The 12,748-nt window shown below is 44.7% G+C and overlaps 1 protein-coding gene across 2 annotated transcripts in view; it reads right to left on the reverse strand.

The window, feature by feature from the left end:
• CSMD2 (CUB and Sushi multiple domains 2) overlaps positions 1 to 12,748 on the reverse strand; it is a 474,291-nt gene that overhangs the window by 329,579 nt on the left and 131,964 nt on the right. For both annotated transcript variants that reach the window (XM_083751582.1, XM_083751583.1), the window contains exon 4: positions 8,905 to 9,099. In XM_083751582.1, coding sequence (XP_083607708.1) covers positions 8,905 to 9,099 — 195 coding nt within the window. The remainder of the gene's footprint in view (positions 1 to 8,904; positions 9,100 to 12,748) is intronic.

Consider the following 12,748-nt stretch of genomic DNA (forward strand, 5'->3'; position numbering starts at 1 on the left):
TAACAAAGGGTTTGGGGTGTTTTTCACTTAGCAAGCTTTGCTTATGTGGCGGGAGGAAGGTGTTTTTTTTTTTTTTTTTATTCCTCCTAGAGCATGGAAGATGGTGTGGTGGCATCTCTATTCAACCATGAGGGTAATGAGCCATGAGAGGATTCAAATGACACACCTCTCAAGAGCTGAAGATCTTTGGAAAGTACAGGTATTTGGAGAGAGTGGGTAAATTTTGTAGAGGTTCAGCAAAACAGATATATTTGTTATTGGGCTGGTTCTGTATCCATTTTTTGTTGACTACTCCTCCTCCTAATGCTTTGCAATTATATGCATGATCACCCTGCAACAGGTTGACAGACATAATATTTTAATTATGGTTTTACTCTGGTGTTTTCCCCTTGGATGCTTGTAACTTCAGATGCTGTCTCATCTGCGTATGTCAGCTCTTTTGTGCTGATCACTATTACCTAGTGGACTGAACTGAAGGTGGCAAAGCAATCATATCAGCCACACTTGATTTTAGAATTCTGTTTCCAGGACCTTAGGAAGACAAGTTGCTACTTGTCTTATACTTGTTCATATAGCTCAGTACAGTGGTACCTTGGTTTTCGAATGTAATCCATTCTGGAAGACGGGTCAAGTTCTGAAACATTTGAAAACCAAAAACTCAACAGGTGACAGTTAGGCCTCAGGATCTTGCACTCAGTGGAAGCCGTGTGGTATGTTCAACTGCCGAGGTGTGTTTGAAAACTGAAGCATTTACTTCTGGGCTTACGGTGTTCAAAAACTGAAATGTTTGTCAATAGAGACATTCAAAAACCAAGGTACCACTGTACTGTCCTGCATCTTGCTAGATGAAGAACTTGAACTTGGATTATGGTTTCTGCCAGCATCTTGCATGCTCAGATAAGTACAGTGCAGATCAGCAAGGTGAAGGGTTGAAGGCACAGCAGAACAACATAGCTAAGCAAGCTAAGACAGTGACCCAGTGAACAGAACACCCCTTGCTCTTTGCTTCTAAAGAATGGGATGGGCACAGTGCCTTTAGACTGGGAAAGCAAATGGGCACTCCACTGAAAGAACTGGGCCTTAAATGAATGTGGGACATAACTCAAAATTACTGGCAAGTGGTGTTAGACAGCAGCAAACAGTTGCTGCCTATAATAGGTTATGAGGGTATTGAAACTTTTCCAGATTTATTTTTGATACATTTGATTTTAGGTAGGCTGAGACAAGAAAAGTGCAGATGGAAGGGCATCCATAAAAGATGGGGGGGGGGGGAATGCAGGAAAGGTAGGGGAGATTTGGCTCCTTAGGAAGGGAGACTCTTACTTAACCTTAATTGAATTCCTAAGCAAATCCTCTGCAAGTCTACTCAGAAGTAAGGCCCATTTATTTTTAAAGGGCCCACTCAAGTATACACAGGACTGCATCTTTAATATTTCAGCATTGATTTGGGAGTATTAATATTTAGTTGCTTTTAAAAAAGAACTGTAAAATGAAAAGACTTTGCAAACTAGAAGAAAAGAAACTTCTTGTTTTGGAACAACGATGTGTTGCTTCAGAGTGGGAGAAACAAGTTTCTTCAAACCTGAGCATCCCGCAAAGAGGCAACAAAGAACAGCTGCTGCCTATGTTAAGTTAAGAGAGTGACCTCCCCAAGAAATCCTGTTGATTTTTTTTTTCCAGGCAAGCTGACATTAGGAGGGGCCAAGTATCACAGAGAGGTGAACTGAAGTAGCAGATAAGGTGAATTAAAGTGAGCAGAGTATAAAAGAAAATGAGAGGGAGACGGAAAGACATTGCTGACAGGTAAAAGGAAGTGGAAGGTGAAAAAAGTAAGGAGAGAAATGTTCGAAAAGGTAAAGAGAATATGGAAGAAGGCACAAAGAAAGAAGCTAGAGGCAGACAGCTGATGATAGAAAGGGTTGTGGGGAGGGGAGGCAACAGTAAATATAGCAGAGGAAGAACTGAGAACATGCAAGGAGGCAAAGGAGAGGAAGGTGAGAGGAAGGGAAAAACAAAGGGAAAACAGGTAACAGAGGACAAATACTTCAAGAAGGTAGATGGGGGGTGGGGGCAACCGCCATCTGTCCAGGCGGGGGGTGGGGGCAGGAGGAGGGGGGGAAGAAGGTAGATGGAGAAATGGGCACCAGCAGGAGGTAGATCAGGCTTCCTCAAACTCGGCCCTCCAGATGTTTTGAGACTACAATTCCCATCATCCCTGAACACTGATCCTGCTAGCTAGGGATCATGGGAGTTGTAAGCCAAAAACATCTGGAGGGCCGAGTTTGAGGAAGCCTGAGGTAGAGAAAGAAAGGTGGTGAAAGTTGCAGAAACCAAGAAGGTGATAGAAGGTGCTTTTAGAGGAGGTCTTACAATAAAATAGGTTAAAAGAGAAATATTTTACATGACGTTATTTTAGCTCAGTGGTGATCAGGACAGGTTGCTTCCAGCATAGTTGTTTGCTCCTTGCCCTCACCCTTTTATCTATTTTGTGGGTTTGTTTTTTGTTTTGTTTTTGCAAAATCATAGAATCAAACCCATTAACAAAGCAGCTCTGAAAATAATATGAACAGGGTTTCCCCTGGAGAGGGAGGAGGAGCTACCAGGGACAGAAGAAGCATGCCTCTGGTTTCATACCCTGGAATGCTTCCTAACTGGCCCAGGAAACGAAATACCAAACCATCACTTCTCAAACTGTGCAATGGAAGATGTCCCATGCTCCAGCCCTTTGTGCCAGCTGTCAGTGCTGTGGGCCAAAGGAGCAACCCTCTTTCATTTTTTGGCGCATTTCTTGCCCTGCTCTTTTTTTAAAAAAAATCCTCCTTCCACTACGCAACAAATGATAGCCATAACTCAACCAGGGAGTCTGTGCAGTTGAGGGATTTATTACTTCTTTTAGCTCAGAGCTCGAGAATCAATTGTGGCGTAATGGGGCTTCCGCGCCAGCACTGACAATGCTGCAGCAGCTGCACCCATGAAAATGCGCCTCCTGGGAAACGTTGGGCCTCTGTATACAGTGAAGCCACTTTCAGCAAGGCCTGCACTGGTTACAGCTGGGTGCCACATCTCTATCCATTTTTATTTATGTATTGAGGCTTCCAACTGAATGACCATAGGCAGCAGGACACTGGATCTGTCTTTCTCCCTACATGGTGATTCTCATGCTACTGAAGCTTCAATCATATGCACACTTTCCTGGGAGAAAGCCCTACAAGACACAGCAGCCCAATGGGTTTTTAAGGAAGCACGCATCAGCTTGTGCTGTAAATTGCAGACCATGTCAATGACAAGACAATTCTGAACTCGCTCAGTGAAAGGCATGATAGGTTGTTACTATCAACTTATTGACCTGCTTGGCCCTTTTAACAATTGACCAGCAATTTATTAGGATCTCCATTATTCTTTTCTTTAACAGCCCTGTTCCCCATGTCAGTAGAGTCTTCCTCCAAGGTAGGGGCTTTCAAACTTTAAATCTTAAGAGAATTCTTTCCACATCTAAAGACTCTTGAGAGCTGCAGAGGATTCCAGAAACATTCCACTCATACCCTGCTTCACACAATATGGGGATTAGGATGTTTGGCTTCATTGCCACCCTGTATTAACTAAATTCCCATCCTAAAACACACCTGGCACTCCCTACACCTACTTTCACACAACGCGGGGGGTGGGCGGAGCTGTCTTTCAGGGAAGCTTGTCTACCATTACTGATCTTCTAATTAAATAACCCCTGACATGGTCTGAGGAACCCCAGGTTTTCCCAGCAAGAGTACCTCCAAGGAAGAACTGGATTGCACTCTTGTTTTATTTGAGGCGGCAGTCTCTGTTGGGGAAAGGGTCTGTGGTGGCACAGCTACAGTGGGAGAAATAACAATGGGTTCCATGCCCAGGGTGCAGTAAGCAGAGTCATTTAATTTTAGGTTGATGTCTGGAAGGGCAGGTCAGCAAACAGGAGTCCAGTTCCAATGTGCACAGGCAGACACAGCAAAAGGTCAAGTTCTAGGATGGCCAGAAAGGAGGAGGTTCTAGAAATGTAGTCAGACTAAGCAGAGGTTAGGTCTCCAATGAGCAGAACCCAAGGAAGTTGGCAGCACCATGCACAGCTCAGAATGGAGATGGAAACCAGAGAGGCTTAACTGGACTGATAGCAAACTCTAAATAGGTTTTTGGCCAATCACAGGGGCTTATAAGTGGTGTGTGTAGGGCTTTGAAAGCCCAGACAATCAGCTGATCACTTGGGTTTGCACAGCAAAATGACAGCAGGTGATCTGTTTTTGTCCATGCACACTTTCTGGGACCTTTTCCATTGAGAAAGGGGGGGTTGGAACCCTGGGTTGTGGCAACTCCAACAGCAATAGTTTTTCAAAATGCTGTGAATCTTCCTTTGGCTGCAACAGGTATCCTTTCACTTTTCCCCATGACACAGGAGCAGGAACTCCTTGGCAAACGAGTCAACTTAGAAAGAAGTATGAAAACAGTGTAGATGCTATAGATCCGATATGGGGAACCTGCAGCCTTCCAGCTGTTCCAGTTAGCCCCAGTCAGCATGTGAACAGCCAGAGATGATGGGAGCTATAGCCCATAAACATCTGGAAGGCCACATTCTTCACTCCTGCCAGAGATGGGTATTTGTTTTTACTGTCTCATCTCTGCAAGTCTAATTTGTCACAATGCATGATGCTGGGGTGTGTGTGATTTTGAGGTTCTTCTTGTGGCTGCTCCCCTAATAGTCACAAATGCCTGCACGCTGCCATTCCTCCCACTGGTGTGCAAACTAATAAGTGAGGAAAGTTAGTATAATGCTGGCGCAGAAGATAAATTTGACTAAAGCTAATTGGAACAGGCAAAAGAGATAAAGGAACGTGATCACTGTGAAAAAATAATCAACAGCCGTAAGAGAACCACAGATTCAGAGCTGGCTATGCAGGGACGTGATCTGAATTTTCAGAATGGGATGAGTATTCTCTGGGCAATTCTGCCTCTAATGGGCTGCAGGTGGCAGTGCATAATTGACGCTCCCATTGTTGCCCAGAGTGGCTAAAAAAAGAGAGAGAGAGAGTACACACAAATCCACATACACAGCACACACACTCATTGCACATATGCAGCCTTAACGCTTGATTGTATACATGGACACAAACTCACATGCACACACACATACACAGCATTCTCTGAGTGCTGGGAGATGCTGCTTTTTAGTCTTCACAATACGATCTGTGACTGCAGTGTTTAAAGGACCCGCACCACCACATGGCTCTGGGGTGGGGTGAAATGCTTCATTTTCTTTTTCCTATCTAAAGAGCAGGCAGAGTGCCTTATCTCTGGATCTCATTACTGAGCACCACCGCTCTAGGATCAGAAGATAAAAGCTGTGTGGCCTGGCAGACCATTTCCCACAGCTTGACAGGTCAGATTCTACCCATGGGTTTGCCACCTATGCCCTAACAGGTGGGTTAAAAGCCATTAGAGAGCAGCAACAGCATGCAGCAAGGGCTGCTGAATATGTATAATGTTTAGTCAGGGGCTCCCAGCTTGCCCTGAATCCTTGGTTCCCAGCAACCCCGCATTGGCAAACGCCTCAAACAGCATTTGCTCATCCACAATATAATGCAGTGACAGGTCATTTAAGGCTCCAGATTCCGTGTTCTCATGGTTGGAAGGAGGGGCTGCAATCAAGATGCCATTTTCAACAAGCCCCACAAGGGTCTCTCAGTAGTGGCCTTGAGACCCGTTACCTCCTTGTGAAGCGAGTCCACACTTCTAAAAAATTTCTTCCACAATGCGGTGAGCTAGAAGACAGTGGTCCCAAAAGGGTCTCCCACAGTTCAGAGACCCCACTTTCACCTGGTGGCTGCATTTCTGTGATGGGGGCATCTTTGCCTGTTGGCAGTGTAGTTTTCACTTGCGAGGCTTGGTGTTGCCCAGGTTCATCAAAGACGTCATCATAAAGTGCTGGGTCAATAGACCAGTTAAGCATCTCTTCAGCAGTGACAATATCAGGTCTGCCTTCCACAGGGAGATGAACCATAGTGAGGCCAGGGTTTTCATGATTATCAAGAGGCTGAATTGCACCTAGGCAATTGTGTCTGCAACATTAGTCCTCAATGGTGTGTTGTTTTCTGTCAGATGCTTTAGTTGAGATTCCTGTATAGTGGTACCTCGGGTTACATACGCTTCAGGTTACAGCCTCCGCTAACCCAGAAATACTGCTTCAGGTTAAGAACTTTGCTTCAGGATGAGAACAGAAACTGTGCTCCGGCGGTGCAGCAGCAGCAGGAGGCCCCATTAGCTAAAGTGGTGCTTCAGGTTAAGAACAGTTTCAGGTTAAGTACGGACCTCTGGAACGAATTAAGTACTTAACCCGAGGTACCACTGTGTTGCAGTGGGTTGGACTAGATGACCCTTGGGGTCCCTTCCAACTCTACAATTCTATGAACTTTGTGGGTTCAGCAAGTAGGTTTGGCTCAGTCCTCCATACAACACTGGTCTCTGCCAGTGCAGTGTTCTCCTCCTTATTCTTGCAAGAAAATAAAACATGATGCGGAGCAGAGCACCGAGATAAAATGATTATTTCCTACAGCCAAGTTGAAAAATAAGGTTTCTCGGTGGAAGCACCAACTCAGCATGAAGTTCCGCTAAGGAGTCAAGATGGATGATGCTAACTTCAGAGAAGAAAAATGAAGGAGGCAGAATCGTCCCTCTCTGGTATCACCCCAGCTGCACTAGCCGTACTCTTCGTACTCAGAGCACTGGTAACAAAAATGGGCAGGAGTGGATAAATGCAAGACAAAAATGCAGCCAGCTGCATATATCAGAATTAAACTAAGGAAAGCACCGGGAATTATGCATCACTAGGCAAACCATCTTTGCTCAATTTAAATATAAGATGTATGCTCCAGCTCAGGATTGCTAATTGATTACATGAACAAAGAATCAATATGAGAGAATTGAGTGAAGGGTGCGTAGGATACATGATAGAATGGAGGAGAGAGGCAGAATTCTCATGACATTTATTACTGTGTATCAATTCAAATGCTTCTACTTATAGATTGATTGGCTAGTCCCAATTGTGAGGTGGGGGGTATTGGGAAGCTTTCCCATGGTCTCTGCCATGGGAGCATATTCACCCAGTGCTTTTCAAGCTGCACTGGCTCCCGGTGGAGTACAGGGTCAGATTTAAGGTGCTGCTTTTGACCTTTAAAGCCCTTCATGGCCTAGGACCCTCGTACCTCCGGGACCGCCTCTCCTGGTATGCCCCACGGAGAGCCTCAAGGTCCATAAATAACAACACCCTAGTGGTCCCGGGCCCTAAGGAAGTTAGTTTGGCTTCGACCAGAGCCAGGGCCTTTTCAACTCTGGCTCCGGCCTGGTGGAACGCTCTGCCTCATGAGACCAGGGCCCTGCAGGATCTGATTTCTTTCCGCAGGGCCTGTAAGACAGAGTTGTTCCACCTGGCCTTTGGCTTGGAGCCAGTTTGATTCCCTCCCTCTCTCTCTCTCTCTCTCTCTCTTCCCGTTCTTTTCCTTCTCCTCCTGCGATGAGGCTACATTTTAATATTTTAATGTTCCATTATTTTAATGTTGTGTTTTATTTTTGTTTTTAAGTTTGTAATCATTCATCTTGTTTTTATTATTGCTTGTAAGCCGCTCTGAGCCCGGCCTTGGCTGGGGAGGGCGGGGTATAAATAAATTATTATTATTATTATTATTATTATTATTATTATTATTATTATTATTATTATTTAATCAGAGTTGGAAGGGACCCCAAAGCGTCATCTAGTTCAGCCTTTGAGATATTTGAAGATGGCTATCATATCACCTCTCAGTCTTCTCTTCTCCAGGCTAAACATACCCAACTCCCTCAACCATTCCTCATAAGGCTTGGCTTCCAGACCCTTCATCATATTGGGCGCCCTCCTCTGCACACCTTTCAGCTTATCAATATACTTCTCAAACGGTTGTACCCACAGCTTTTCTAAAGATGCATAAAAGAAATGAAAATAGACATACCCCCCCCCCCAGCCCTCCTTATACATTCCATAGTATAAGCGGACTATTTTTATGTCACAATTCTGTGGAAGCGCATGGGGGGAAATGCAAAATGTAGTATTTAGGTTCTTATGCATTCTCCCTTTTACTTAAAACCAAGTTTCATGCCATTATGGGTACCAAATTATATTTACGTGTCAGCTGAAGTTGTGGAAGCAAGTAAGATGACTGGATATTAGCATTTCTAGTGGTTTTAATAAGGAGGACTTCACTTCCTCCCCCCGCTCAGCAGAAACATAATAAATTATACATAATAAAATACTCAAATATTCCCAGCTTAGTTTATATATGCAGGCCTCACAATTCAGCTTTGCTTGGTGCAGAATTTGGACTGAATGACAGATTCTCCCCCACACCAAAAACCAAACATCCCATTAAAATGCAGTCTGAGTATTGTCCCTTCCCTACAGAACAACTTCAAAATGTCTATAGTGTTAGTCTGAACTTAGACATTGGAATGACCCAACAATAGTGATTAGGGGGGGGGGGGGATGACCTAGTTTGCCATTAAAGATTAATCTACATAATTCCCACTTTCCAAAAACAATATGCAGACTGAAATTTATTCATCCTTCAAAATTCCCACTTCTCTGAATTTTGCAACATAATTCTCCAGCCATGTAATGCATACGAGAATGCATATGCCATGTGAAGTGTGCATAAGAAGCATTCTGGGAAATTACTTGCAGAGGTGTGTATATTAGACAAAATTGCAACAAAAGTGTCCATTTTAGGAGCAATTCAAACAAACATGCTGACCAATTTTCATGAAAGGGAAAAAAAAACCTCATGTGGAAATATGGAGAACTGAATTTAACACACCATCCCTTCCCCAGAATAAATGGAAGGGAAGCATACTTACCTCGACAGAAGGGCAGAGGGAAGTCCCAGGAGGCAGTGTTTTCTGAACTGGAGTGACAAGTGAGCAGTGCATGACCCTCCAGAAAGAAGCCCGGGTTACAGCTGTAACGCACTTTGTCGCCAACACTGAACGTCGTCCCCTGCTGGATTCCATTCTGCAGCCTTCCTGGATTTCCACATGTATGACTTGGCAGAACTGAGTGGAGAGCAGGAGAAGAAGGAATGACACTTGGTTAGTCAAAAGCACCAAGCTATAATCAATCAAATGTTCAGTCCCTTCTGCAAACACAGGCTTCATTTACTGCTCTGCCCTCTTCCACCACCCTCTCGCTTGCCTTCCCATTATTCCACATCACTGAAAAGACTCGGAATACAGGAGCAGTGTCTTGTCTTCCTCTTCCAGACCTTTCAGGTCAGGCCATGCAAAGCATCAAACAATGGGAATCGTGACATGACAACTTCTTCCTTGATAAGCTGTAATAGCTCTGAGCTCCGGGCCCAGGGAATTGGTGGAAATGAGTACAGGGGTGCTTTCCCCATGGTTCGCACTTCATGTCTCAGCCTTCAAGGATCAAGACAGGCAACACCAAATCAATGGGAACAAAACCTGTCCGTATGTGCTCTACCTTATCCTCATCTTGTTTTGCTTAATTGCTTATTTCCTGCTTTATGACAAACCATAGTGACATCCAATCCTTCAAACTATAACTTGCCCTTGTCTTGCAAATTACATCAAACCCCACAGATACCTTTTCTCTGGCAGCAGCTATTATTTGAAATGTGTTTCCACTGGAAGCGAGTTTAGATTTAGCAACCACTATATGTGGTAGATCTTCGGGAAAGTGTCTGCTGCTGGCTGGAGGCAAATGAATTTAGTTTACTTCCCCTGCCCCCCTGCATACCTATATTTTTAATTGTCACTGTTAATGTTCTACAATATCCAACAGTAATGTTTTGCACAGTTTTCAATGTCATTTCAGCAGCACAGAACACAGAATTAGAATTTTTAAGATAAATGAATAGAAAACACATTTTTATAGGAGATATTATACAAACAACTTAGATCTCTTCTAGGGATTAACAGCTGGAAGTCTCTAGTTCCTCGAGGAGTACTTAGCTGCTAACTGATGAGCAAGATAGATGAATAAATTCCTGTGGCAACAGCACTTCCATGAAGACAGCCCTCTGTAGCAGAATGGGGCCCCACTATACATAATCTTTCCTTCAGTGTGGTCCAGTTGCTGACTAGGCTGTACACATGTTCAAAATAATAGAATTGTAGAGTTGAAAGGGTTCCCAAGCATCATCTAGTCCAGGCATGGCCAAACTTGGCCTTCCAGATATTTTGGGACTACAACTCCCAGCATCCATAGCTAATAGGATCAGTGGTCAGGGATGATGGGAAATGTAGTTCCAAAACATTTGGAGGGCCAAGTTTGGCCATGCCTCACTAGTCCAACCACCTGCAATGTGGGAACCTCAACTAGATCATATATGACACATGGCCATCCAACCTCTGCTTAAAAACCTCTCAGGAAGAAGAGTCCACCACCTAGAAAGTGTGGTGCTCCTGTTAAGAGAGCTGAACTAGGGAGCAGGAGGCCTAGATTCAAATTCCTGCTCAGCTATGAAAAGGTTCACTAGATGACCTTCAGCAGGCCACTGTCTCTCAACCTGGCTTACCTCCCAGGATCATTATGAAAATAAATGTGTACTCTGCCCAGAGCATTTTAGAGGAAACATTGAATCAAAATGTCATAAGTAAATATGCCTATTAAGTCTGAATGTGTGAAGTTATCAGGGCCAGCTCCAGATCTAAAGAAGGTATGGGAGAAGTGTCATCTTGTTGGCCCCTAACCAGTGGGTCCCAATGGGACCACCTGACTGCAGTGATGATGCAGTGGGTGGCTGTGTCTATAAATGTCTCAGAATACCCCAGGATGAAGTTTAGTTGTGGCATTGTAGGGAGTTAAAAGGATGGCTCAATCCAATTGCTTGGCACAGTTCATAGTGATGGGTTAAACAAAATAAGAAATGGGGGTGGGGAAGTCATCCACAATGGGTTCCACCAGGGTGATGTGTCCCTGGCAGCACCCTTGGGTGTCAAGTGCTGACACCAGCCCTGGAAGCAGCTCTGCGGGGCAATTCCCAAGCACCTCATGTATGCTGTTGTGGCTAACTGCACCTCTGCTCAACGTCCTTTAATAGCCCAATTGTTTAAATGTGCTCCTCAGTCTCTACAGACACAGCAGGCGCTATGACTCTCTAGTGGTTTGACTTCACCCCCAAAGGCACACTCCTCCACCGTCTGCAGAGACAGACGGATGCCCATTAGAGTGTCCTGAACCCCTGGCCTACCTGGCAGCAAGTCAGTATGTCAAGCCCCCAGTCCAGGGTCAATCCACACATCCAAAGTCCAAACTGAAGCACAGTCTCACAGAGATCCTGGAGCATCCAAGCTAAGGTCCATCAACATGGGTAACTGAGTAGACACAGCTCTGCTGCCCTTCTATACTTTGCATGCTGACTGCAGCATCTGGACTTGATGAGGCAGGTGACCTTCACCTGTTCCAAGACTACTTCAGCTGAGAAATCATACTCCTCCTCCCAGAGCTGGTGAACCCCACCTGGCCAGCTGCTGAGCTGGGTTTTGAGCCCTTGCCTGCCTTAGCCTGCCTCTGGTGATGGGTCCTGCTGCTCTGGTTCTGTCACCCTATGAGTACTTCCTACACCAACCTCTCCTTCCCCAGCTTGCCCCTGTGTGCCCCAGTCCCCCTCACTGGGATTCTCTTCCTCCTCCCTGTAGTTCTGCCAGTTCATGACACAGAGATACCACCAAGAATGACTGCATTACTGTGGCACCCCATCACATGGGAAATGAGGCAAGAATCCTCCAGTGCTCCCACAAATAGGGGCACCATTTAAAATGAACAAATGGTTTGAGGAGCAGCACAAAATGAGCACTTCATTTTCTGCACTGACACTCCAGTACCCAATTTAATTATATCATTGATGTCATTTTTAAAACAGCAGCAACAAAAATTGAACCTGTTCCCGGCTTTTGAGCCTTCTTCGCTTGAAATTAATGACCGAAACGTCACTCCAAGTAAAAATCTATCTTCTTTTTTTTCTTAAAAAAGGTCACCACTGAACACTCTCTGCTCTTTACTTAATGAACTGTTAAGATAAGACGCAGGTTGAGGCTGCTTTCTTCTTTACACATAATATTTGGAAAACTAGAATCTCGTTTACAAATTCTGCCTCATTTGCCTCTTTTAGCAAATGTGATATTCACTTCTAGACAACATGCACATCCTGAGGGCTTGGGTGCACATTACAACGTTGTAAAATGCACATCAGTGTAAGCTGGCTATGGGCAGGGCTGGGGCTGCAGGCAGATATATCCTAGCCTAGTAAGTGTATTCCCTAACTGAGAACCTCGGCTTATGCAGGAGTCTGAGACCCAGAAGACAGAAAGTTCTGTTCAGTTGACCAGGTCAGAAGACCATGTTCCTCTTATTTACAGCAAGCATAGCCAATCCTGGGATTTTATATTGTCTGCCAATCACAGGTGCTGATACTACTCCAGGGTTCATAGACCACTTCTGGCTAGCTCATTAGGCTAGGACCCAGTCTTAGGCCGTTAGGTTTAGTCCTGTATCCCATGATGGTTATACTCAGTATATCTTTCCTTTAGGTTAAGCAGGTGGGGAGGATCTGTGGTCCTTGGGATGTTGTGGTACCCCAACTCCCATCAGTCTCAACCAACACAGTCAATGTTCCAATAAAATTTGGAAGGCCATGAACTGTCCACCTCTGGATTAGAGGCAAATTGGAATTAACCC

This window comes from Podarcis gaigeae (genome assembly GCF_964106915.1).
Source record: "Podarcis gaigeae genome assembly, chromosome: 8".
NCBI lineage: Eukaryota > Metazoa > Chordata > Lepidosauria > Squamata > Lacertidae > Podarcis > Podarcis gaigeae.